This window comes from Bos grunniens, chromosome 13 (assembly GCF_055505025.1).
Source record: "Bos grunniens cultivar Pamir isolate PY7600 chromosome 13, Bosgru_T2T1.0, whole genome shotgun sequence".
NCBI lineage: Eukaryota > Metazoa > Chordata > Mammalia > Artiodactyla > Bovidae > Bos > Bos grunniens.
Genome location: NC_141177.1, coordinates 43534784 through 43562111, shown reverse-complemented (window position 1 = coordinate 43562111; position 27328 = coordinate 43534784). Strand labels below are relative to the sequence as shown.

Sequence of the window (27328 nt, the reverse complement as noted above, 5' to 3'; positions counted from 1 at the left end):
ATTCTATGTTGGTGGGTGTTTTTTTTTCTTTCAACACTTGAAATATTTTACTCCACTTGCTTCTAACTTGCATGATTTCTGGCTAGAAGTTCAATGTAATTCCTAGGCTGGAGCCTTTAGACTTATTTTTGTCCTCTGGCTTCTTTTAAGATCTTCCTGTTATTTTTAATTTTTGTCTGTTTGGGCTGCTTTAACAAAGTACCATAGACTGCTGCTGCTAAGTCGCTTTAGTCGTGTCCGATTCTGTGTGACCCCATAGACAGGGATTCTCCAGGCAAGAACACTGGAGTGGGTTGCCATTTCCTTCTCCAACCATAGACTGGGTGGCCTATAAACTCTCACAATTCTGGAGGCTGGAAAGTCTGAATCGGATGGCTAATAAATGGATGGCTGTCTTGTCTCTGTGTCCTCACATGCAAGAAGTGGTAAGGAAGCTCTCGGGTCCTCTTCCAAAAGGCCACCAATACCACTCCCAAGGGCCCCACTCTTATGACCTAATCACCTTTACCCCTACCCCTAAATACCATTACACTAGTGGTTAGATTTCAAAACATGAATTCTGGGGTGTGAGGGACACAAACATTCTGTCTACAACGTGTAGTCTGAATGTGACACATCTGGGTGTAGATGCTTTTGTACTTATTCTCCTTGGTGCTATCTGTGCTTCCTGGATCTGTGGTTTGGTATCTGTCTTCAATTTGGAAATTTTTCACATATTGTAAGTGAAGGGAAAGTCACTCAGTCGTGTTCGATTCTCTGTGATCCCCAGGACTGTAGCCCACCAGGCTTCTCTGTCCCATGGAATTCTCTAAGCAAGAATACTGGAGTGGGTTGCCATTCCCTTCTCCAGGGGATCTTCCCAACCCAGGGATCAAACCCAGGACTTCTGCATTGCAGACAGAGTCTTTACTAACTAAGCCACTAAAATACATGTAATATAAAAATGTATTTATGTTATCATTTCAAATATTTCTTCTGTCCTTTCTCTTTCTCTTCTGGTATTCCCACACTAGGTGTATATTACCCTTTGTAACTGGGGCTTTCCAGGTGGCTCAGTGGTAAAGAATCTGCCTGCTAATGCAGGAGACACAAGAGATGCGGGATTGATCCCTAGATTGGGAAGATCCCCTGGAATAGGAAATGGCAACTCACTCCAGTATTCTTGCCTAGAAAATTCCATGGACAGAGGAGCCTGGTGGGCTACAGTCCATGGAGTCGCAGAGTTGGACACGACTGAGCAACTAGGCATGCACACACTCTTTTTAATTATCCTGCAGATCTTGAACCCTGTTCAGTTTTTGTAATCCTTTTCCCCCTTGGCATTTCAGTTTTGATATTTCTACTAACATATTTTCAAGCTCTCCATTCCTTTCTTCACTCATTCCATTTACTGATAAAGCCATTAAAGACATTCTTCATTTCTGCAACCGTGCTTTTGATTTCTAGCATTTCCTTTTAATTCTTTCCTGGAGTTTGCATCTCTCCGCTTCCATTACTCATCTCTTCTTGCATGTTGTCCATCTTTAGAGCCTTTAGCATATTCTTTTAAATTCCTGATCTGATCATTTCAAAATCTTTGCCATATCTGAATCTGCTTTTGATGCTTGCTCTGTCTCTTCAAACTGCGGGTTTTTTGGTGGTTTTTTTTGCCTTTTAGGATGCCTTGTGATTTTTTTGTTGTTGTTGAGATTGATTTACATGATATGCCAGATAAAAGAAACTGAAATAAATAGATGATTAGTGTAAGACTTGATGTTCGTCTGGCTAGTAGTTAGCCAGTGTTGATGACTGCTGTGTTTATGGTTTGCTGAAGCCATAGATGAAGGCATCAGACTCTAAAACTTGCTCGGATGCCTCTGTTTCCGACTTCCCTATTGTGTCTGGGCTTCCCCAGGGATTTTGCGGATAAGGTCTCAGATGTGCGGCTCTTTTGGATGCTTCCCATTACTATACAAAAGCCCAGCTGATGTTGTGATGAGGTGCGGGGGAGAAGTGTTCTACGGATCTGTCATAAGGTCCCAGCCCTAACCTTAAAAAGAATCCAGTAATCAGTGAGATGGAGCTGTGATTAAAAAAAAAAATCATGAAGCTAACTAAACAATAAAAATCCAACCACAACGAACAATCAACTAATGAACTTCAAGTACAGCACAGAAAGTGCACGTCTAGTCCTGGGGGCAGTGGGCCTGTGTCCTGATCATGGAGATGTTCTCTATGCTCCTAGCGTCCCGGCCTGCCTTGCCCAGATTTAGCTGAGGGCACATGCAACCACACGCAGGAGCTTCAGCAGGCACTTGGGTGCATGCTGAGTGGTCAGAGAGGAAGGCCCTTCCTGCTGAGGTCAGCTGGGGCAGAGGATGAAAACTGCCCACTTTCTGACACACAGCAGGCTCTTCCAGTGGCTGCTCGCACATTTACACAGGCTGACTCTCGCCAAAGGAGGAGGAGAAGACAAAGGTGGGAAGATGTAAATATCAAAGACCAGCTGAAAAAATGGAAAACAATGCAACTTTTGGGGAAGATCAATTGAGAGGGAATTCTTAATAGCTAAATTGTTGTGAAAGATAAAACAGGAGCTAGGAGTTAATAATAGGCCATAGATTTTTTTTTCCATCTGTACTGAAGCTTATGTTATAAATAAATAAATGTTCATTATTATTCTTTGGCAGCAGTTTTTGGGTGACTCAGACAGTCTTTCAAAACTGGACAAAAGGAATAATATAGATCCTTCTATCCAGGGAATTCCTCTAATTAGGAGTGGCAATGAACTAGAGAAGAAATCTGATTTTGATGTAACATCTGCAAATGACAGCTGCCTTTTCACAAAGTTCCCAGTGTCATTCCTCCACCTAAAAACCTCCCAACAACAATAATAATAAATTACCAAACCAGAACATATTGCAGTTATCCATTTAATAACATATTTAGTGAATTCTAGTTGTTCAGTGTCTTTAATTATCTTTTCAAAACAAATAATTCTTTACATATTCAAAAATAAGCAACTCACCTTCCTTGAGAATGTCCCCAAATTATTTGAAAATGTATGACTTAATCTCAAAAAGGACATTTGGCTGGGGTTGAGAGAAATGTTTAAGAAATATTTGAAATATTCAAACTGCACATTTGAAACAAGAAGAAATTTACACAACCATGTTGTAGTCAAACACATCCCCTTTACAATAAAGTCACCCTAGGAAAATATTTCCTTCCAAAAACGGGTGCCAGCACTGGTTACTCAGGATCCCACATGTGCAAATGTTCCTGTGGCTTCTGGTGCCTGGACCCTAACCAGCATCCCGAGTACGTAACTTGCTCTCAGTGAAGGTCCTGGGTTAGCTGTCTTCCTGGAGACACACACACACACACACACAATAGCTGCTGAGCCTGCAGGAGAGCCACAAACTACAACAGCAGCCTCAGGGCAACTTAGGGAAAGGATGGGCATCTAGGAACAGGAGGTTCCAACAAGGGCCTCTCCTCTTAAAGGGGTGCTTAGAATCCATGGAAGATGGATGCTCCCCAACCTCAGTGTTACAACTGAGGAAGCTAAGGTCCAAAGATGTTGAGAGACTTGCCCAGGACACCCTTGCGGCGGAAGCACAAGGACTGGAACCTTGGGGTCCCAGCTCCTATCCTGTTACCCACCCCTGCCTGTGCTTCTCAGAAACGATGGAATCATCATATTTTCGTCCCAACCCCGTATCTACCAGGGCCAAGTAAGGAGATCCTAGAGAACACCAACGTGGTTTGCATTTACAAAATGGACAATCTGCTTGGGGTGACAAAAAGGACCCTTCCTCAAAGCCTCCTCTTGTCCTAAACTACTCCTGGTCAAGGCTGCTTCGGCTCATCCACCCTTTGGTCAGAGAGTCACCAGCCAATCACTAAGGTCCCTGGAGAGAAACAGCAAAAATGCTAAAATGTACCTTCACAAATTCATACAAGCAAATGAGCACCCACAGTGTTCTGAGTTCCCCTGTTTTTTCCAGTCACTTGAAGAAACAAAGTAGCACGGTATCCCCCTGCTGCAGGAGGTTTTATGAACCACTCTCCTGCGGGACAAATTGAGTGTTTTAACAAACCCTGTAAATCTCACATTCTGCCCTGGGTGTACGTCTTCCCTGACCACCAACTTAGAAAAAAAAAAAACACCACCACAAGTCTGGCAATAGCGTATTTCTTTTCCGTGACTAAAGAGGCGATGTCCACAGTATGGGAAAACCTGAGCGAACTATTTGGCCAACCCAATATGTTGGTAAGCACACTGATTTTTCAGTAAATTTATATGTTTTAAAGTTGGATGAAAAGCTCAAGAAGGGAATAGACCCTCTCAGATCCCTGCCTCCCGTGAGCACAGCTACGCTCCTGCAACCTACTGTTTTGTAGAGGCTGTATTATGAAGGCAAGGCGGGTTCTGCCAGGCACATAATTTGTATATTTAAGGGAGGTGTATGGATGAAAAAGCGAAATATGTTCAATTTCAAAGGCCTTGGAAGCAGCGCTGTCTGTGAGCTTGTATTACAAACAGCCCCGCGTTATTACACAGGCCACTAATGAGGCCCAGTGAATGAAAGTACAATTTGAATATGCATGACTCTGTCCAGTGAGCAGGACTTTTGTGTACTGATGAGATTTTTTTTTTCTTTTTTCTTTTTCCCTCCTAAAAAAAACAAAAAGGATTAAAATTATTCTTAGGGAAGTATGGCTACCCGGAGGCCAGTATAGCGTACTCAGAACACAGTCACACCAAGTTCAGATGAAAGATACAAGTCCTCCACAGATGCTCTGATGTGGTCATTGTGGAAAGTTGTACACGTCCTTGTCCTTCAGAGAAGGATTGTTCTTAACTTTGAGCAGCTGCGTCATGACAATTTCTTAGCAAAAATATTGATTTTGGTGGCAATCCCTAAAAGTGGGCAAGGTTAAATAAACCTTTCGAGCACAAAGCCTCCCCTTCCGTGGTAAGGCATGCTGGTTAAAAGACTGAGGAATGGGTAAATTATTGCACCAAATGGCTGAGAATTAATCTCTGCTGACTAGCTGTAATCTAACGAGGCGTCTGTGTCCCCGGGAGCCCACAGAGCGTCCCTGGCGGTATGTGTAGTGTGTCGGGCCTGCCTGACACCCTTTGTCCCCGCTCCCAGGCGGCCTTTCCCCTCATTGTCCGTAATATCCTCATGCATCTGGGACACGTGGAATGCATTCATACTAACAGACTTACCATTGTTTTCTCTCAGAAGCTTTGTTGAGCAAAGACTGCATCGTGGTTACTGATAATTATATTGCTTAATTAATCAAGACAAAAAAAATTTGCAAATCATTGCCCGGTTGCCAAGCAGGGAGATAAAAAATGACAACAATACAAGCTGAAGCAATATAACAAAAGTAACAGCTATCTGATCAGAAATTCTTATATAATGAAGCTATTAATGCTAAATCGGTTAATGTTAACATTGCTCCAGGTGTCTCTACTTAGATGCAAACAAAAAGGCTAACATTATGGATATAAAAGGCCAAATGTTGCCATGGATTCTGTAACCTGATAGAGAGGACAGCCTTTTCATTTGATTAGGGAATGCAATTTAAATACCAGGGACCGAAGCCAAACAAACAGACTTTCCCTCCACAAGCCTCTCGCATTCACCCTGAGGTCAGTGGTTGGCGAACAAAAGGTCAGCCACACTTGCCCTGGAAATGTCTGGATTAATTTTATTACATTGTAATGGTTTGTCCTTTAAATGTGGGGATAGCACTAAATTTCCAGTTGGCCATTATTCTCTTCTTTCCTTTAGGCCTTTTGAACTAAAATATTAAGAAAGCGATTTGCTCGATTCATCTTGTCAGAATTTATGGCCAAATTTATAAAACTTACATATTTTTTAAAAGAAATTTTAAAAGGTATGATAATATTTGTTTTCATGCACTATCATACTTTTTAAAAATCACTTTGACACTATAAAGTGAACTGAAATACCTTTTATATTCTTAATTTGCTCTAAAAATAAAGGTGACATTTTTAAGACATTAAATGACATTTTAGAGGGCCATGTTGAAAATGAACTAATAGAGCCAGTTAATCCATACTAAATATTAAAGAAACACATTTGCCAGTTTGGAAAGCCACAGGATACTAAATTTATCAGTTGTCTAATATTAAAATTTTCAGTTTAATTTTTTAAATTAATGTCCTTGGACACACGCAAATGTTATTAGCAGTAAGAGCCATTTTCTTATACAAAACTTAACACTTCACACACACAGACTTGGACCAAAGATCACACAAATATTTAATATGAAAAACTTTTGGCATCTCCACTCCTTGAAAAGAAAAGAGGGTTCTCTTTATGTCAGGCTCCTCACCAGCCAGAGTGGGGACTTTTCTGAGTTTAGGAGTTGTCCCGCAGTCATTATTTATTCTATTTTCATGGTAGTAACTATAACAAAAAACAATAATAGCAATAATAATAAAAGCTATTATTATTATCATCATTATCAACTCTTAAGTAGCTTTTTCCTCTGGACCAGGCACTGATTTAAACACCTTTCATTTCTTAGCTCATTTAATCTTCACAACTTGAACACTTTTAGGTTATAAATCCCAGGAAAGTTTTGCCTCTTATTTTTAAAGCTGAAAAAGAGTATATTTAGAATAGTAACTTTTAGCTCCTGCAGGAGGACAATTTGGAATGGAAATGAAGGTTGTACTTAGTATCAAGCCAAGGCACGTGTCATTCCCTTGAGGAGAGACAATACACTAGAGGTTTACTGAAAAGACTACAAAGCCCACCTTGGATTAATAATTCCCAAACAAAATCAAGTCACTGTACACAGCGCTGTTAAATCACCACTAAACGCAGGACAAGGGCGGAAACAGAAGCCAATCTAGGTCCTGCGCTCAGGACACCGAACGGTTCTGGCCGTTCCCATGATGGATACCCAGCTGAACCGATCGGGTGGGAAGACGCATCCATCTTTAGAGCCCCGACATAGACTGAGCCTCAGGGGGGCCCAGCTTTTTAGGACTTTTCCAAGATCCTTTAGGACTGACCCCCGTTAGCAGCGGCAGAGGCAAGGCTGGATCCTCTACCCACAGTCACCCATAAAATGCTAGATGTGACATGGTGCTCATTCAGATATTATTATTATTAATCAAGATGCCCCAGACTTTTAATCATTTCTTTATATTACAAAGTCTTAAACATGAAAAACATTTAAAAAACCATACTGTCTTTACAATATAATTTTCAAAGAATCTCAGCAATAAAATACAGAATTCTGTGCTCCTGATGAAAGAATGTTTGAAAAACCCCAATTCATATTTAATTCCTATACAGCACGTGTAATTCATGTACGTGTCAAGTGGCCCCTTTAACATATCGATTAACACTGTTTTTCAGTAACAGGGAATCATATGGCAAACCGCTGTACAAGTCACAAGGAGAGTGTGGTGAAAACATACCTCGGGTTTCTTGGTTATCGCGATAAAGAACATGTGATTCTTCATGGGGTAGATGATGATTGAAACGTCTCCGAAGGCGGTGGGGATGATCCCGCTGCGGTAGTCCCTGGAGTGCTCGGACCAGACGATGTGGACTTCGTCATTCCCCAAGTGACGGAGCTGCAAGGGCAAATTGGCTCCTTATTAATCAGAGTGATCACAGCACTTTATGAAGGGTCTCGGCTTACAAATTGAATTCTTATACTCAGAGGCAAAAATAATTCACCACCGAAAAAGGCTACAACACTGATGCCTTCTATGAGGATTTTTAAAAAAGCACAAATGCATGAACAAAAAAAACACACAGCTCGCCTTCCACGAAACACACTGGAACCAAGAGAGGCATGTGAGCATCACAGGTACATGTGGCTGCGTGGGGACAGGACCTTTTCCAGGATTTGTTAAAAATTTAATTTGATTCCTGCAGCAAAGCCTGATGCTTTATGTGGCTGAGTGTGTTTCTACACAATGGACAGTATGAGTCTTTTATTCCATATTACAAAAGAGCTTCATAAGGCTCTTAATTTGATACTGATTAAGAAAATAAGATGCATATAAGAGAATAGAAGCCATTATAACACAATCATTACCAAATGTATAAAAACCAGATTTAGGACAAACCTTTAAGAAAAAGTATATATAATATTACCTTTGTCTAAGAAACTAGGGTTGCTGCTGCTGCTAAGTCGCTTCAGCTGTGTTCGACTCTGTGAGACCCCATAGACGGCAGCCCACCAGGCTCCCCCCATCCCTGGGATTCTCCAGGCAAGAACACTAGAGTGGGTTGCCATTTCCTTCTCCAATAACTAGGGTTACTTAAATTTAATAAGAAACTAATATGAAGCACTAGTACCTAGCTTTGAAAGAGTGCCTTACTGCAGAGAAAAGTCTGTTCACACGTACATTTTGTTCTGTCTTTCCACTAATGCTCTGAGATCACCTTTATGTAGTCTAACAAGGAGGCGAGGGGCTCAGGAAGGCAAGCGCCCCACCCCCCACCACAGGTGCAGAAGCAGCGTGGAAGCTGGGCGGGGGCTTGTAATCCATGCACCTCCATTGCCCATGGCCATCTAGGCTGCGCCCCAGGGCAACAGCTCTGTGACAGCGCAACTCCCCTAGCCCTCCCATTTATACACAAGAGGCCATGCGGTCCAAAGCTGACGAGTCAGAGACTCCTGGCCTTTCTGGGGAGGGCTTCCGGTGCCTTCCCGGAAGGGACCCTCTGCGCATCCATCAGGGAACAGCTTGGGCCAATGCAAGAACACCCTCCCCGGAGTTCCTGCACAGTGACTGTGCATCTGGGGCTGGAGGAGTGCAAGTGAGTTCTTGGGGGCAGGCCTGGCTGTGAGTCAAGCAAACTCGATTATAAAAGCTAAAATGCTGGCTGAAATTGAAGTCCTAAACCCATAGGGACTGGCTGGTGAGACCCTAGGATGCCTACTGAGAATGTGAATCCTCGCCCCCGCACACCCGCCTATGCCCGTGACATAGCCTGTCTTGCTTGCGAACTTATTTAACAGGTGAGCCCTGAGCAGAACTAAATTTAGAGGTTCTTAATAAAATAGAGATGTCGTATCAAATCAAGCATTTTGTCTTACAGTATAAAAAAGGATGTTCTCAAATACCGTATATTTAAAACACACTAATATAAATGCAATTTCTTTATAGACTCTCTGACCACAAGGGGAAAACCTGAGGTCATCCCAGCAGGCCTCCCTTCTCTTCACGAGGTCGTAAGGGAGGCTGGTTTCCTGCAATGCCTGCTTCTTCCTTCCTCTGTCATACCTCTGGGGACCACTGTACCCTTGCACCTACAGTAAGGTGAGGTTCAAGCTCGGGCGGCCCCCACGTGAGGCACTTGATTCAGCTGCGTCTGAACCTGGGCTCTGGGACGCACTTTACTGCGAGTGCTGAACACGAGGTGTGATGGGTGTGGAAAAATTCAATGACATCCACAACTTTCTAAATGTAAAATAACCCAGCACATAAGTTTTTCCTTCTCCTCCTCTCTTACATATAAAGACTAGAAGGGTAGCAGGCAAAAGTTGAGGCTGATCCCTTACGTAAATAGTTTTAAAAAAAGACCCTGGGTTTTCACAGTAACATTAGGCATCTCTCTACTTCTAGATATCCATTTTCCTTTCTTTTTCCCTTTCAATAAAACATGCAAGGAGTTCATGACGCACTCCTAAAATTTACTCTTTTGGAGTCAAAACGCAGCAGTGGCTCACCAGCGGCACAATAAAGGCATGTTTTTGAGGGAAATCGGAGTGGTTTCAGATGGAAACTTTGGGAGGAATTTAGAGCAGGAGAAGGTAACTGAGGGCAGGGGCTGCCCGGGGGCACACATCTGCCCTGCTCGCCCCATAGAGAGAGACAACTTTCTGGGTAGTTCTGTGCCCCTCGCTGCAGGGTTGGCACATGCTTCTGAACAGGACCAACACACCCACTGAACAGCCTTCCTGCATTGCCGTCCCACCAAAGGTCGGCACCCCAGAACCTGCAACAGCTCCCTGTCCAGACTCGTGAGTCGCAAGGCATCAGCTCTGAGGTAATACAGTGAGGACTGAGATTTTTGTAGTTAGCCTCCCTTTTCTAAATTAGGTAACTTGATCACATAACCCACAGAAGTCTCCTGGAACTTCCCTGACAGTCCAGTGGTGAAGCTGCTCCCTGTCCAGACTCGTGAGTCACAAGGCATCAGCTCTGAGGTAATACAGTGAGGACTGAGATTTTTGCAGTTAGCCTCCCTTTTCTAAATTAGGTAACTTGATCACATAACCCACGGAAGTCTCCTGGAACTTCCCTGACAGTCCAGTGGTGAAGCCGCCCCCTTTCCAGGGCAGGAGGTGCAGGTTGGATCCCTGGTTGGGGAACTAAGATCCCACATACCCCACGGCCAAAAAAACAAACCAAAAGCAGATGCAATATTGTAACAAATAAAGACTTTAAAAATGGTCCACATCAAAAAAAAATTTTTTTTCTCCCAATTCTGTTTACAACTGTATCCTCAGGACGGACCAAGAAGGATGAGATCACAGGACCAGGTCCACACTTCTGGCGTGGTGACACTGCAAGTGGTCATGACACAACGTTCACCGCCTGAAAGCTGCCTTCATTGTCACTTGCCTCAGACCTCTGCACAAGTCATAGGTTAATTCGCCAATGCGCAGAATTTAGAGCTGAGGCCATGGAACCAGTTGCAGATACATCAGGCGTGAAGAGCAAGGACGCACCCTCTTCCGTCCATGACGAGAACATGGGAAGGAAGTGCAAGTAGGAGTCACCCGGCCAGACTGTCAACCACGTCAGAACACCCAGGAGTACCCCCAAAGCTTCAAAGCGCAACTCCGTCTAAAGGGGGTTTCATTACAGAGACGTCACTATGTGAGTTTTGGAGAATTCCAATGACGGGCCCTCCAGGGAGAAACTCGAGCCCACGGGTCAAGCTGATGGGAGTGGTGTGTCGTCTGCACGAGCCATCCTTCACGCCAGCTACTGCTTCAACTGCACAAGAGGCTCGACAAACGCTCGGGGCTTGAGCCTTCAGAAATCAGTGCCTGTCCTGCCACTTCTCACCCTGACAGGGCTGTGCAAACCCTCTGCCGGGGCCCCTCTGCCCGCTGCTGCCAGGCGGCGCCCACTGCTGACACTGGCCCTGGTACACACCTAATGGGCTGACCTCCTTTTCCGACTAATTGCATTACGTCGCCAGCTGGCTCCAGAAGGAGTCGTCTGTTTGATTGAAGAATTCCTGCTCCTCAGTGGGCCCGGCTGCTACTTTTACTAAGTAACAGGCAGCCCTGACATCCCCATTGTTCGGCCGACAGTATGCCCATCCTAAAATCTAAGTTTTATTTGTAAATTAACCAGGAAACTTCCTGCCAGAGCAGTGCTGCCTGGAGACTGATAATGTGGGCCTTTCATCCCCTCCACTCGTCCTGTATCACTGCCAATTTGTTTTTTATGCGCTGGCCAGCCTCGGGCTATAAAAGCCTTGTAAGACATAAGTGCAATTATAGTCCTGGAGTCAAATGAATTGGACAAATCCAATAGCACAGCTCTGTCCCCACTCTGCAAACCCCTACAGCAGTTAGATTAGCTGTGAAAAATCTAATCGGGCTGGAGCTAACGAATTTCTGCGGTGAAGGATCAAGAGTTCAGTATGGGGTTGCCACCAGATTGCAGGGTTGAAAAAGTGGCCCCGTGACGGGGGCAGAGGAGAGCATGAATCACTTTAGAATTCTGCAGCTCATTTTTAAGCTGTTAGGGACAATTCAGTCGGAATGAGACGAGGAACTGTGGGGCCGCTGTTCTTGTGACTGATTTCTGGTTGAGCTGTGAGACGTCCTGATAGAGAGAGTTTGTCACTAACGATGCTAAATCTTGGAGCAGCAAAAGGGATCAGCTGTGTTTGCCTGATTACAGTAGGGAACCTTACAGCCCAGCCAAGCCTCGGAACAGGATTTATAACAGGGTGTTTTTATCAAGAAAACAGTCTTTTCTCAAAAAAAAAAAAAAAAGGCAATCCTACTTAGGAAATAATTCTTTTAAAAGTTTAAAATATAAAGCAATCTTGTAACAAAACAGTTTTCAGTCATAAATAAGAAAATCATAGACTATGGTGACGCACTTGCAGAGTAGCAGCAATTTACATGGTAATAAAAAAAATGATGTGTGGGTCTTGCCTGAGGCTTCCCAGGTGGCTCAGTGGTAAAGAATCTGCCTGCCAAGCAGGGGATGTGGGTTCAATCCCTGGGTCAGGAAGATCCCCCGGAGGAGGGTATGGCAACCCATTCCAATATTCCTGCCTAGAGAATCCCATGGACAGAGGAGCCTGGTGGGCTACAGTCCATGGGGTTGCAGAGTCGGACTGGACTTAGTGACTGAGCATGCCTGAGAATCTTGCCTAGGGTCTGGGTAATCTGAGATCACGTCTCTGTGGGCAGGGTCCCCTCCACTAAGAACACCACCACCACCAAAACCTAAGATGTGGAGGCAGCTCCATAGGCCCTGAGGAGCCGGTATGTGGCCACTGAAGGAAAGTCAGTCAGGCTCTGCACATCCAAGACCCCTGGTCACTGTGGGAGGAGTCTGATCATACCCTGATCTGACCACTGAGGTCCCCTGGTCACTGTGGGAGGAGTCCGATCATGCCCTAACCTTACCACTGAGGTTCCATGAGTACGGCCACCTACTGTGTATGTGGTCCGGATGGCCACGGCTGCAGTGATGAAAGAGCAAAACCACAGAGAAGAGAAAAGAGGCAGGTAGAGGGAAGCCCGCAGGCCAGTATCAATCACCCACCTAACGGGCCAGGAAGAAGAGTCCATCCAACCAGTGGGCAAGGATGAGGGCTGCTGGGTACCAGCTTGGTGCTCAGCAATTTTGCAGGCGTTGCCCACCCACTGCCCAGCAACGCTGGGACATGAACTGTGTTTTTAATCCCATTTAATAGATGGGAAAACCGAGGGAACTGGCTGACGAAGGGAATGACTACACACTTGGAACCCTGGCTATAGACACTTCCCTGCCACCTGACACAACACCGAACTGCCAGTCTTAGCATCAGAATGGTCTGCTTTCCACCCTCCAGGGGCTGCCTCAGTTCCTGGGATCCTTGTTGGAAGAGAGGGCTGTCAAGAGGGGGTTCTGGGCTCAGCCCCTGGCACCAGCATGTGAGGCCCAGTTGTTCTAATCTGGAAACACAGACATGGGTTAGATTTCTAGGCTTCCTCCCCAGAGTAAAATGTCCTCTTCTTTTAGGGGCCCCCTCACTTCCTGCTGGTCAGCTGAGGTGTTCAGCCTGCAGGTTAGAACGCACGGGGGGCCCTGGAATGCTGACTCCCAGCTGGAGGATGGAGGTCTCCTCTGAACTCGAGAGAAAACTGCCCGCAGGCCCCATGCTGATGGAGAACAGGAGTTGGGGCCGTGGGCAGTAGCCCACCTGCACTAGCCGTTTTGCAGATGGTCTGCCAAGTGACCCCCTCTGGCAGCCCTGGGGGGCACCAGCCTTCTCCAACCCCAGCCGTAGAGGGTCCTTACGTCAGATGAGCTTGGCCAGCCCGAGAGGTCAACAGCATAACTTTCTCTCAGTTAATAGTCACGGGAGAGAAGATCCAAAGTTAACAACATCGAAGATGCTTCCTTCATCTTCATCCCAGGATTTAAGACTTATACGACTGACCAATTTTCCTGTTATCTTTGTCTAGTTTGTGCCAAGCAGGATATTTCAGATTAATGACAATGGTAGCTTGAGGAGAGTGACCCCAGGGCTGTGTCCAGAGGAAGCCAAGTGACACATCACAGACTTTGCTCTGTCCCAGGACAGCCAAGCGTGGTCCCCAAAGAGGCTCCTTACCTTTTTGGTGAGCGAGTCGTCTGAGTCTGACGGCATCCGAGTTGAGACGTGGAAGATGACTTCCACGGTCGAGGTAGCGTAGTAGGGGGTGGTCTGGCCCGTGCTGCCATTGCGCTGAAGCCCGCCCATGAACCCACAGTGGGTTGACAGGTCCACCTGATGCAGGTCACAAGGGAAAAGAGTGAGGACCGAACAGGAGCTGTTCTTATTCACTAAGCAGGAATGTGCTTGTGAATTTTTTTTTAATCTATTTTCATTTTTATAACTTTCTGCTTATAAACAATTGTAATACAAAGTTAGATGAAATTAAAGATTAAATAAACATTAACTCAATAGTCTGTAATGACCTATATGGGAAAAGAATCTAAAAAGAGTGGATATGTGTATGTGCATGTGTGCATGCTAAGTCGCTTCAGTCATGTTCAACTCTTTGCGACCCCATGGACTGTAGCCCTCCAGGCTCCTCTGTCCATGGGATTCTCCAGGCAACAGTACTGGAGTGGGTTGCCATGTCCTTTTCCAAGAGATCTTCCCAACCCAGGAATCGAACTCGAGTCTCTTGTCTCCTGCACAGTGGCACTTGAGAAGCCACTAGTTCACTGTGCTGTACACACATTATACAAGCTAACATATATAATATATACACATTATATAAGCTAACGCAACGTTATAAATCAAGTATACGTCAATACAATTCTCTTTTAAAAGATAAAAAAATTAACAATGAAAGGGCTCCAAAATCCTACCTACTTTAAAAAAACCACTAGCAAAGGTTTGATGCATATTCCTTCAACTTTATTCCCCCAACACATAAATATGTCTGTATGTAGAGACATGCACAGAGCTCCCTTGTTGATGGATTTGTGGCATTTCTGCTTTCTCCAATAGTCCTGGTGTGGTCAAACTAGAAGGAGCATTCAAAGCAGTCTTTCAGGTCAAAGGGTACAAATGTTCCCAAATTTAATAACCACTCCTAAACTGCCTTTAAAAAGGGTTGTTCAATTTATACAGCTGCCCAAAGTCTCTGACTCATAATTCTTTTTCAGGCTAAGGTATGAATATTCTCTTCTTAGTACTTAGATTATCTTTCAATATTTTGTTTTTACTTTTCATAAACCTCTATTCCTTCAGAAAAGCACCTGTGGTAACACAACTGAGAAAAAAAATAAACAGAAGAATTTCTTCTGTGCCAAAGACAATCAATATATGCACTGAATTAATCTTATAGTCTTTTCTTAAAATGATATTTGGCAAAACTAATACAATTATGTAAAGTTTAAAAATAAAATTAAAAAAAAATCAAAAAAAAATGATAGTTAAGAAATGCTTAGTTTAGAAATGTGAGTTACATACTACATATATTCCATGACAAATAAGAAATCATTTTATTAGTAAGACGAACAATTTACTGAAAGTGTAATAACTATTTCAGACTAAAATCTTCTTGACGAGAAAGTACATAGTCTTGACCTTGATATGCTCTTGTCCTGTCTTCATCTCCTTATCAGCCCCTTTGCTAAATGCTCAGCTCTCAGAGGTAAGTCTCACTTAGGTACCCAGAGAGCTTCCCACAGCACAGATGATCAAGAAACCAAAACAAAAGTAATGAAAAGTAAGAAAATTATTTCAGATATGTTAATTTCTATTTTAACTATTCTGGATTCTTTTAGAATATGTTCTGGAGATGTATATGTGTATGTGTGTGTGTGTGTATAAATGTATGGATATCTTTCCGTCAGAAAATCATTTAGCCAAGAAGAAACAAAATTTTAAAATATCAACCACCCTGGGGTCTACCTGAAGGAAACAAGTTGGTAGCAAAACCATCACAGCTACTGTCAAGTCAACTTTTGACTCCATCCAACTCTTCATTTTTCACCCATAAGTCATTGATTTCTTCTCCAATTTCCATACGGGGACCACAGTCATTGCTTCCCTGCCCATGTCTGTCTTCTCTTACTACATACTGTCTACAGTTGGGAGAGCCAATCTGACTATTCAATTCACATAAAAAGCAAATGAAACAATATTAAGAGGAAAGTTAAGGGGGAACAAAAGTTTATGTATAAAGTATGAAAAAAGACTACCACAAGAGGTCAAATTCTATACACCCTTCAACTCCAGAACTATATATGAATGTAAAAACGCATACCATCAACATCTAGCTTACATACATCCTTAGACAGTGCTGATGGGCAAACACCTCCTAGATGAAATTAATTACCTCCCATCCAAGTCCAGCAACAAAGTCTTCATACGCTTGGCTTCCCCTTTCATTGGAAAGGATCGAACACTTGTCTTCTTGACCTTCGGCAATGTAAAACACTGCAATTTTGTGCGTTTCACGGCTGCGAATTTTTAGGTTGGAAGGAGTTAGAATTCTTATGTATAAAGTTTGGTTTTATTGCTGCCACATATATGTCTGCTATACAGCTGACGTTTACCAAGAACTTACAAGGGATCAGGCACTGTTCCAAGAAGGCTCAGCACACAATCTCATCTATCCTTGCAGGCGCCCTAAGAAGACAGGTCTTGTCACCACCTCCTGGTAGAGACAGTTGAAAGGAGGCGCAGCACGTGACACCGCAAACGGGAGGTCAGGAGCTGAGGCAGGGCAGTCTGGCTCCTGAGACCACCTCTTAGATGTGTGGTGTGTGAACAGCATGTAAGAGTGCACGGTTTGACAAACTCTCTCTAGCTTTGGTAAAAAAAAAAATACTGAGCCTTTCAGATAGATATCAGTGGTGGACAGATCCATGTGACCATGTATATTTCACTTCCCTCACCTTTAGATAAGGAAACTGGGGAGCTCCCTAATTGGGACTGTAACATAGGCCAAGACTACTTGAGAAATGAAAACTACTTCTTCGAAGCAGGACACATTTAGGTACCATCTTTGTGAGGGGCTGTACCCAGCCTGGGCTCTGACTGATCTGAGGGTGCCTGAGAAGTTGGACAGCTGTCCAGGGAAACTTCTTTGGAAGTATAAACTGTTTGTCCACTTCCTCCATGATGGATTTGGGGCACTCTGCTGTTGAATCAGGTAAACGCCAACACTCTGAAGAAAGGAGTTCTGGGTCAACTTTTGTGCGTCTGATATGGTCTTTGGCATGTAGAATTTGCTCAGCTAAATCTCTGTTGAATTGACCTGAGAAACAATGATATACTGGAATATGTCGATAGCCATTTCTATTAATATAAATTATACACTGGAGTACGTGTCAAGGTCACTAGATCTACAAGTGATATGTGCACAGTTTAGACAGGTGACGACATCACTCTCACTGGAATAGAGCTTTAACCAAGAACCACAGCTCCATCACCCAAGACTTGGATTCCAGTCCCTATGTTTTAGATTTTGGATTACCATTTCCAAAGAAGTTCCACTTTTCTCCCGATTTCTACCATATACTCTGGAAAAATCTGTTGGAAAAACTACTGAGCATTTAAGCAACATGGAAATGTTTCTGTTGTCTAATCATTTAACACCTCAAAATTATAATCTGATTAGACTCAATAGTGATAGAATCTGGGCTCCGTATTTTAACACATTCTTCAAGATCTTCTGTATGTGTGCTAAGTCACTTCAGTTGTGTCCGACTTTTTGCGACCCATCAGACTCTGATGGACTGTAGCCCATCAAACTCCTCTGTCCATGGGATTCTCCAGGCAAGAATACCAAAGTGGGTTGCCATGCCCTCCTCCGAGGGATCTTCCTGACCCAGGGATTTGTCTTGATAGCTTACTCCTCCTGCTTCCCCCATAGTTTACATTTAATGACCATACTCAGAGGAAAAATTAGAAAATATAGAAAGGAAAGAGAAGAATTAAAAAAAACCCACTCATGTTCTCTGCATATATGTTGAAATCACAACGGTTACTATCTCAGGATGCGTTTCTGCCTACAAAATGAGACGCCATCAATTTGTGTTTTGCCACTGTTTTTTTTCACTTAAAATATTTGTGAACACTTTAAAAAAAATTGTGTAAAATATGCTTAACATAAAAATCATTATTTACACCGTCTCGGAGTGTGAACACTTTTACACCATATGCTTGTGTAACAAAGTTATTAATAATGATTGTGGAATATTCCATTCCATTATGTTACTATTCCATATCCCAAATCCTTGCTACTGGACATCTGGGTCACATCCATTTGAAAGGTGTTTTCACATCATCTTTGATAGTCCTTAAAATAAATTCATAGATGTGGAACTATGATCATTGTCTACTTTAAGGCTTTTGAAGTGAACTGTCATGCTGCCAGCAGGGGAGGTGGGTGTCCTGAAGACCCTGATGGAGCCTTGCTCTGTCATGTTCGTGGGGGTGCCGCTCTCCAGAGAATGGATGTGGGGGGTGGAGAGGGGATTCTGTGCTGATGAATGCTAGTGGGCGGTGCTCCAGCAGAGACCTTGGAAAGCTTGTCCTCAAGCACATGGGGCCCAAAATTGTGACATCATTTCCTCCTGAACTACAGGCAGGGTTGGCCAGCAGTCTGGACTCAGACAAGTTGATTCTAAGATCTGTAATCATGTAGGGGCTTGGATGGTAAGGGAGGTCATAAGCCACGAACTAAAAGACAGTCTCTTTCAACAAATGGAGAGCAAAGGAGAGTCAGTCCATTTCTCTGCAGCTCCATCTACATACTGATAAGTCCTCAGCATTTAATTTTTCTCTATTCTATATACTGGACGTACAAAAAACAATCTCAGGTTTACCTGAAATGTTTTTGTTTGTTCTCCTTAAAGTCCAAGCTTTTTACTTTGTAGTTGCTTAAGGGTCATGGGTCCTCATCAGCTCCTTGTGGAGCAGAGAGATGCTGGGTGACTGAATGACGGATGGAGGTGTGAGCCCAGGTGACCTTTAGCTGTAAACACTCATCAAATTTCACAGCTTCCAAAATGTTAGCACCGCAGAGAGCCTGGGAGGATGCAGACGCTGTGTCTGGCCTTATTAGAGTCAGGCTTCTGAAATGATAATTAGCAACATCAACAGCACTTCATGTCCAGAAGCAGCAGGCCCAGTGCACAGAGGAGCAGGTAGTCCAGAGCACATGGACAGAGCTAGAATTTGTTTTTGTTTTTTTTTCCTTATTAGGACTAGACCAGAATAGCTTGGTTTCCTTGTGTTGTCACATTAAAAAGCCAAAGAAACATGACTGTCACTTTTACTTTATCTTTTGGTGGGGAGAGGCATTAATATTGAAAGGGGGAGCTTTCTTTAATGTGTACATATGTTCATTATACTATTTACATCTTTGCTAGCTTCACAGCATATAGATCCTAGTTGTGAGATGGTCTCTACTTTTCTTGCGTGTATGCTCAGTTGTGTCCAACTCTTCGAGACGCCAAGGACTGTAGCCCACCAGGCTCCTCTGACCACGGGATTCTCCAGGCAACAACACTGGAGTGGGCTGCCATGCCCTCCTCCAGGGGATCTTCCTGACCCAGGGATCAAATCCACGTCTCATGTCTCTTGCATTGGCGGGTGGGTTCTTTACCACTAGCGCCATCTGGGAAGCCATACTTTTCCTAGGAACAGGTTAAGCAGAAACCCTGACTTGATAGCAGGGAGATAAATTGATACCAGAAATTAATAGAAACATCCTGATAAGAAGTTGAGGGACAAGATATGTTCTTATTTGCTAACTGATTGATAACAGGATCTCAAAGCTAAAGAACCCCCCAGCTTATTTCTGTTCTTTTAAAGAACCCTGAAAACATCCTTACTGTAAAATAAGTGGATACCTTTTTAGATGTCAAGAACAGTTCCCCAGGGAGCTATTTCCACTCTACCTCATGCAGTTAAAGTACATTAATTTAATGGGGTCCACTGGAGAAGGGAATGGCAAACCACTTCAGTATTCTTGCCTTGAGAACCCCATGAACAGTATGAAAAGGATACTGAAAGAACTCCCCGGATCAGTAGGTACCCAATATGCTACTGGAGATCAGTGGAGAAATAACTCCAGAAAGAATGAAGGGGTAGACCCAAAGCAAAAGACTCATTGGAAAAGACCCTGATGCTGGGAAGGATTGAGGGCAAGAGGAGAAGGGGACAACAGAGGATGAGATGGCGGGATGGCATCACCGACTCGATGGACATGAGTTTGAGTGAACTCTGGAGTTGGTGATGGACAGGGAGGCCTGGTGTGCTGCGATTCAAGGGGTCGCGAAGAGTCGGACACGACTGAGCGACTGAACTGAACTGAACACTCAACAAACTGGCCACAATCACAAGACACCAATGTTGTCACTCAATAGGAAGGAGCATGGAATAACTCAACCTACACTGGAAAAGATGAGTCTGGAACCCAAGTGACTGCTCATTTCCTACTAGACAGTGGGAGGGAGGGGGCAGTGAATCCACAAGCCCCTTCAGGAAACACCCCACCCTCCGCCCCCGCCCCAGAATTTCCTTCCTCTGGAGAAAAAGCAGCACAACGGCAACTGGGAAACGATGTGGGGAAGGATAGGCTGAGGAGCAACAGATGCAGGTTTTTCTCTCTAAGGAGACGCCCAGTGATGCTTCTGAAGGGAATACAATAGGAACAGAAAGCTGTTTGTAAGTGAGTTTTAAAAAACTCAAGATTAAGGAAGCAGTTTATTGACGACTTCCAAGCACCTGTTATGTGCCCAGCATGACACTTGCCCCAGGCTGAGAGGTTTTTGGAAGCCCTTGTTTCCCCAGATTAAACACGGGTTAGAGCTCATCTTCAGAACTGCTTCTAAAATCATTCAGAAGAGAGGTCCATCTGAGATCTGACCTGCTTTGGAGAACGAAGCTCAGGGTCAGGGAGCCCCTGATTACAGCACCCAGGTCTTAACCTAGCCCATGGGATCCAAACCACGCTGCCGCATGATGTGGACTGGCGCCTGCCCCTCAGCAGAACCAGAGGCTTGGCAGAAAGATGACGAGAACCAGCGTCCACTGGCTGAAAGGTTCTTAATCAAGGGCAGAGATTAGAGGACTTCTTCATGTAGTAAACATGTAAGTTTACTCCTCAGGATCAAACTACCAAAGGTATAAACTGCCAGGCCCCTGCAGGGGTGTCACTCCTGCCACCTTATCTGGCACCCCTCCCCGCCAGCACACAAAAGACAGACAGGAACAAAGAGGTTTGATACACTTTCACTTACCACTGCCGGGAGTCCAGATTTTTTAGCTCTCTCAATAATTTTGAATTTTTCTTCAACAGATGGAAGTTCTTCCTATACAGAAAAAGGGTTAAGAGAAAAGTCATGTAATCACAGATCAATTTTGCCCTTCCCAATCAATGCACAAACCTACCGATTCATTCACCCATCCATCCATCCACCCCTCCACAGCCACTCCATTCACCAAAGATTTGCAGCCGAAGCCTAGAGAAGGAACTTCATTCTGAAGATGTTCAAAGGCGTCACAATTGCACTTGCCTCCCGTGACTGTCTGGGGACACTGGCTGGTCACTGAGTGTGTGACTGATGTGTGTGCACATCCTGCTGGTACCACTGTCACCTCTGTCATGAGACTCTTTTCTCACCTCTGCAGCTCAACCCCCCCCCCCATCTGCAGTCTCCTCCACTGCCCCTCACCTCCCGATGGACCCGCTGTCCTTCCTGAGGTCCTGAGGCACACTGTCTTTTATCAGAGCCATAACAAGTCTTCCTCCCTCACCAGACCTAGGGAGAAACTGTGGCTTACTCGTCTCTGTAGTCCACTGGCATCTTTCATGAAGGCAGAAGCAACAATGGGCAGAGCAGTAATTAAAACACACACACAGAGTAAATGCTTGATACTCCTTAAAATACACAACAGATGTTTGGAATTCAATCTGTGCATCAGTAGAGTAAAATTAGTTCTGTTTTTAGTTTTAATTTAGGGTCTTCCCTGGTAGCTCAGCTGGTAAAGAATGTGCCTGCAACTCGGGGGACCCTGGTTCAATTCCTGGGCTGCGAATATCTGCTGGAGAAAGGAAAGGCTACCCACTACAGTATTCTGGCCTGGAGAATTCCATGGACTGTACAGTCCATGTGGTTGCAAAGCGTCAGACACGACTGAGTGATTTTCACTTTTAGCAGCAGAAAATAAGCTACGTGTGTGTGCTAAGTTGCTTCAGTCATACCTGACTCTTTGTAACCCAATGGCCTGTAACCCACTAGGCTCCTCTGTCCATGGGATTCTCCAGGCGAGAATACTGGAGTGGGTAGGCATGCCCTCCTCTAGCTATTAACGCTGAAACAGAGAAAAATCTCCATTTTCTGTTCTCTTTTTCCCAAACCCCAAACTGAGAAGAACAGTTGCACACACACAAAACAAGACAATTGACGGTCTAGAGAGGGTTGTTACCTTCTGTCCCAAGAATTCATTCCCAAGTCATCGAGCAGCAGCCTACAGAAGTAGAAGGCTCCCCGGGGCTCCACTGGGGATGGCGGCTCCTGGCTGGCGACCCTCATGGCCACATCCGAGTTGCACCTCTGGACATATTCGTCTTCTTGTGTGCTCTGGCGCAGCAGGACCTTGGTGATCTCCTTCTCCTGGTCCCAATTCATGCCACAAGGGGGTGGGGAAGGCTCATTCAGACGGAGCTGGGATGGCAAAAGGCATTCAGGACTCGTGTGGCCAAGGTTTTCAAGTAATTTGTCGAGGACATCCTCTCCCTCCTCAGTCTGAGAAGGAGCCCTCTGAGGTCCAGGGGTTGGGGGTTGACAGCTCGAGATGAGGAACGAGGGGCTTCTGCCCTTGGGGGCTAAGTGGCCTTCCAGGGGTCCGTAGAGCACCTTCCCGTCCCACGAGTACTTCCCTGAGATGTCCCTCACGATCACTCTCACGTCCGAGGGGGCGCCCACTGGCGACCCACTGGCAGGACCGGTCGCAGGCGTCTGCAGGTAGGAGATGAGGGTGCTGTCATTGAACACAAACAGCTGCAGGCTGGGGCTCCTGAACACGTCTGGGGAGAGCTCGGCGGCGTCGGCGTGCACGTTGTCGTGGTGCTCGCCCACCAGGCTGTGCAGCACGGCGGGGCCCCCGCAGAGCGGGAAGTGGCCCAGGTGGTTGACCAGGTGCGCCATCACCATGCGCGCTGTCAGCGGGATCAGCCCCAGGCTCCTTCTCCTCCTCTCTGCTGACAGTGAGATGGGGACACGGGGACACATTGGAGAAGGAAGGTGAGAAGCAGCCACCACCAGACCATGACCCATCCCCAGCAAGAAGGAAGCTATTTTTTTTTTTTTTGAGTCTGGGGATTTTTTTTTTCCACCTGTTTTTCTTCTTTGGACATTGATTCTATTTGAATTTACAAGCACAATTTAAATAGATGACTAAAAGAACCAATTTACAGGAAGGTCTCATTCTGAAAGGGACATTTAAAAATGTTCCAGTACAGCTATAAACCAGAGACAGATCCTTTAGCACTGACGGCTCTAAGAGCTCAGGGAGGTAGACATCTGCCCTTGGAGAGCAGGGCAGCTTGGAGGGCTGGGGACCAGGGCTGGGGAGGTGGCCTCGCTCCCTTTGTTGGGTAAAGGGAGACACCGATAAGGGGATGAATCAAGCCTGGGATGGCTTACATATATTTGAAGCAATTTGCTTTAGGATTATTGTGACTATGTTTTGTTGTTAGGGCATTTTAAATATTTAACAGAATCTGATATATTAATAATTCATGGAATTACTTAGAAAGCTTTCACTGAATTTGTAGTTGATTAAATGCCCAGGAGCAACTAATTTATAAAATGTTTAAGACTTCAGATGTATAGAAGGACTTTGACAATAGCAATCAAGGGGGCTGTGTGAAATGCTTGCGATATGATGGGGAAGCAGGCAAAATCCACAAGTAAGGGCTGAAACGATTACTGAAACCTCAAAGCAGTTACAGAAATCTTAATCCACCACGTTTACAAAAGAACTGTGTGTCAACCTAAGAACAGGTCAAAATGAAAACTTTTAATTAAAAAAAAAATCTACTAGATATTTAAATAAACTAAGTTTTCTAATTTGGGCTTAAAGGCTTAATACATACTTAAGAAATACTTGGTTTTTAAATTCATGACATGAAAAACCAAATATTAAAAGTTATCACTAAGTATAAATATGCTTTTGTGTGCTAAACATCCTCCCCCTTAGACATTAGAAATCTAACTGACTTATTTATAAAACATCAATTTTATGATGTAAAAATTCTAGAAACAATCAAATCCTAGCATCTAGGAAATTGTACATGATGACTGAAATCGTCCTAACTTCTTTAGAACTTCTTAATATTTTAGAGGGGGTGGGTGGACAAGAAATTATCTGTATCCAACAATGCAAAATAAAATTTCATTTAAAACCTCAGGTTTCTTAGAAGCAGAGGAGGTCATCTGCATGTGTCCCTGAGATGAAATGTTTCTTCTGGACCCTCTGACGTGTGGACAATTTCCATACAGCTGAGAAATTTAAAACACCTCGACTCATTCCCTCAGAATCACAGTGATGAATGCCTCTGTTTTTGTGTACATATTAACTTTTTCAAAAGTTACAGATGCTTTTTATTCATGCTTATCATCCCATATGAATACACAACCCATCAGAAATGTTAATGCCTCTACAGCAGAGCTGCGGCCAGCTGGGGGCTCAGGAGTCCATAATGTAAGACACTGCATGACGATGACACGGAGGCACAGGCTTCGACACTAACAAGAAAAGTCCGACTGGAAGCAGGCCCACAGCAGAAAACAACTGGAAAAGCAACCCTCTCTACTTTTACTTACGTAGGTTGTACTTATAATCTGAGATAAATACGGATCTGTATTTTAATGAACATGCTTGAATTCTGCAAGGGGAAATTAACCTGGAGTCACATTACTCATCATAAACAATGATGCACCCCAAATATTTTTGGTACCGAAAAGTAAGGAAAGAGAATATTTGTGGAATAAGAACTGTTTCTCCCTGGCAGACTTCACCTGCATCAACTGCCCAGGGCTGCCCTGAAAAATCAAGAGGAAATCTAGACCCCATTAATGAAGAAACAAGCTTGTGACTTCTGCAGGCTATGTAAAATCATATTCCATATATTTATTTCATTTTTCTAAACTTAGAGAGGAAATATAAAAGCAGTAATTTTAGATTGTCCTTTAACTTTCTTTCTTTTTTTTTAAAGCTCCTCCCGTCTCTTCTTTTTAAGCAATTAGGTATTAAAGATGAGACAAGTGAGCAGGTATTGTACCACTGATGGCTCCTCTTCGAGCTGAGCCAACAGCCACTTAGGCTATAAGGTGGCTGGATCTCTCACTTGTAACTCTGTTTGAAAGTAGTCATTACATCAAATGGTCTATGAAAGAATCATTTTAAAATAATAGACAAAAATATAACATTGCTTATCAGAAACATTTTCTAACTGGAAACAGTTTGGTTATAAATGATGAATTAATAACACTGAATGGTTCTTCGTCCATTTCCCTCACTCTGCCCTCACTCTTTTTTCTTGGAGGATGTTTTTTCCTTCCAGGTTCGTTCTCAGCCCTAGGTTTTTAACTTGCAAGGTCCATAAAATTATCATGGATGATCTAACGCTCTACATCCACATTTTTTTTTAACTTTTACTTTTTGAGACAACTGAAGATACACCTTTACTTGTAAGAAATAACACGGAGAAATTCCAAACATCCTTCACCTGAACGGTAAACATCTTGAGCGGCAACAGGACAATATCAGCATGGTCACCAAGACCGTGCATCACTGTTCAGAGTTTACTAGTTTCACAGGCACTCAATTGTGTGTGTGTATGTGTGCACGCACGTGATTCTATGCAATGTTATCACACATACAGATGACACTCCCCCATATTCTGACTATATTCCAAAGCATAGAGATGGGCTCCCGTCATTTTGGGGAGAAGCATGGTAGAGGAGGACATGCACAGCCTACGTTTTGACCACACCCACATCTATGACAAGCCCTCTGCTGGGAGTAGAACTATCCTGCCTCCATCTGTCTTGGTGACTCCCATCTGGTCCCTCTCTACCAGCTCCTCGAAAAGGCTGCCCTTCCTCCCAAGTCTGACTTAGGCACTTCTCCATGGGAAACTCGTACAGGGCTCCCAGGCCACACACAATGAATCCTTCTGCCTGATTCCTATCTCTGCATGTGATGAAAAACTCCTTGGGGACAGAAAGTGGACTGTGTGTGGGGATTTGTGCCTCTCTCAGGTCCTCGAGCATACAAAACTCAACTCCGATGGGAGAAGAAAGGGGAGGACAGAGAAAGAGGAAACGAGGAAGGAAGGACTTGATATCACAGAGCACTGCAGAAACCCAGATTGCAACCACTAGCTTCTTAGAAAATAACACAGCGAGTACTCACAAACGGCTACCATTTTCCCTTCTGCTGCCCACAGCAATGAATAGCCTGAAGAGCCTTACCCTCTTCAACAGTGAGCAGGTTGCCCAGTTCTGCTGATGAATGAAATTGGACCGGCTCAGAATTCTTCACGTTCGCCAGCGGCAGGAAGGGGTCGTAATCCGAGGACGACAGGTCCGCCAGGGTCAAGGTGTAGCGGCTCTGCTGGCTGTACGTGCTTGAGCCACAGATGCAGCAGTGCAGAACCTGCGTGCACAGGAGGGAGTGTGTGCTGGGAATGCCACCCACCGCCTGCCCCCTGACGGGCTGTCAAACGACAGCAGCCCCTGGGAGGCAGGATTCCTGCTTGATAATTCCTGAGAACATCAAATCCTTTCCGTCCTAAAACACCTTCTTGCTATGAACATGCTTATCTCGCTCCTGTTGTATCGATGGCAAAAGGAAAGCAAAAGTCAGCAAGCGGGCTTTTTGGCACTCTATGTGGTTGCACACGCCTGATGCTGCTCCCATCCACGAAGGCACGAGAGAGGTGACGACGAGGCACGCGATGGGCCACAGGTGCCCCACCACCCACAGTGGCAATCAGAATGAAAGCCATCAGCAGAAACCGCTGACCTAGTGCATAAACGTTCACAGATTTGAATTCATGTAACTCATGACACGAATGAGGACTTGGAAGGGCCAATCTGATATGCTTTTTAAAAGGTATAACTGATGAAGTAAATCTAACACAAATTCTAAAAGTATCCTTACTTTCTTAAGATGAGTTTCCTGAAAGCTCACTGGCTGTTTACAAACTGCCATTGACTGAAGCTGACGCTGTGCCCACAACCGTCTTGAGGATGTCAATGTGTATAGGTGAGCTAATCGCTATACTAAAGTTTCCTTTCAGATCATAAATGTAAAAAACTGAGTTTGAAGAAAATGAAGGTGATACTTTTAAAAACTAAGGAAGGATTGCTTTTAGATGATGAGCTCTGAGGTCAGGCTGGATGTGTCTCGATTCAGTTCCTTCCAACTGTGTTGCCTCCTGGGGACTGGAGGAGGCTGGCGGTAACTGCAACTTTTGTCCATGGCTACAAAGGATCAAGAACAGCAGGGGAGGCCCATCCGAATATGCCCTCTTCCTAGCGAAAGAGCAGTAC

General features: G+C 44.3%; 1 protein-coding gene across 19 annotated transcripts in view; it reads right to left on the bottom strand.

Moving 5' to 3' along the window:
• RALGAPA2 (Ral GTPase activating protein catalytic subunit alpha 2) overlaps positions 1-27328 on the bottom strand; it is a 280383-nt gene that overhangs the window by 82345 nt on the left and 170710 nt on the right. For 12 of the 19 annotated variants that reach the window (XR_015139448.1, XM_086333702.1, XM_086333705.1 and 9 more), the window contains 6 exons: positions 26246-26429; positions 22191-22965; positions 21002-21073; positions 16084-16207; positions 13860-14015; positions 7460-7618 (listed from right to left, as the gene is read on the bottom strand). Coding sequence is in view for 17 of the 19 variants with exons in the window: in XM_086333702.1 (XP_086189828.1) it covers positions 7460-7618; positions 13860-14015; positions 16084-16207; positions 21002-21073; positions 22191-22965; positions 26246-26429 (1470 nt within the window). In the remaining 2 variants the exon portion in view is untranslated. The remainder of the gene's footprint in view (positions 1-7459; positions 7619-13859; positions 14016-16083; positions 16208-21001; positions 21074-22190; positions 22966-26245; positions 26430-27328) is intronic. The other 7 variants (XR_015139449.1, XM_086333703.1, XM_086333707.1 and 4 more) reach the window with 1 other exon arrangement.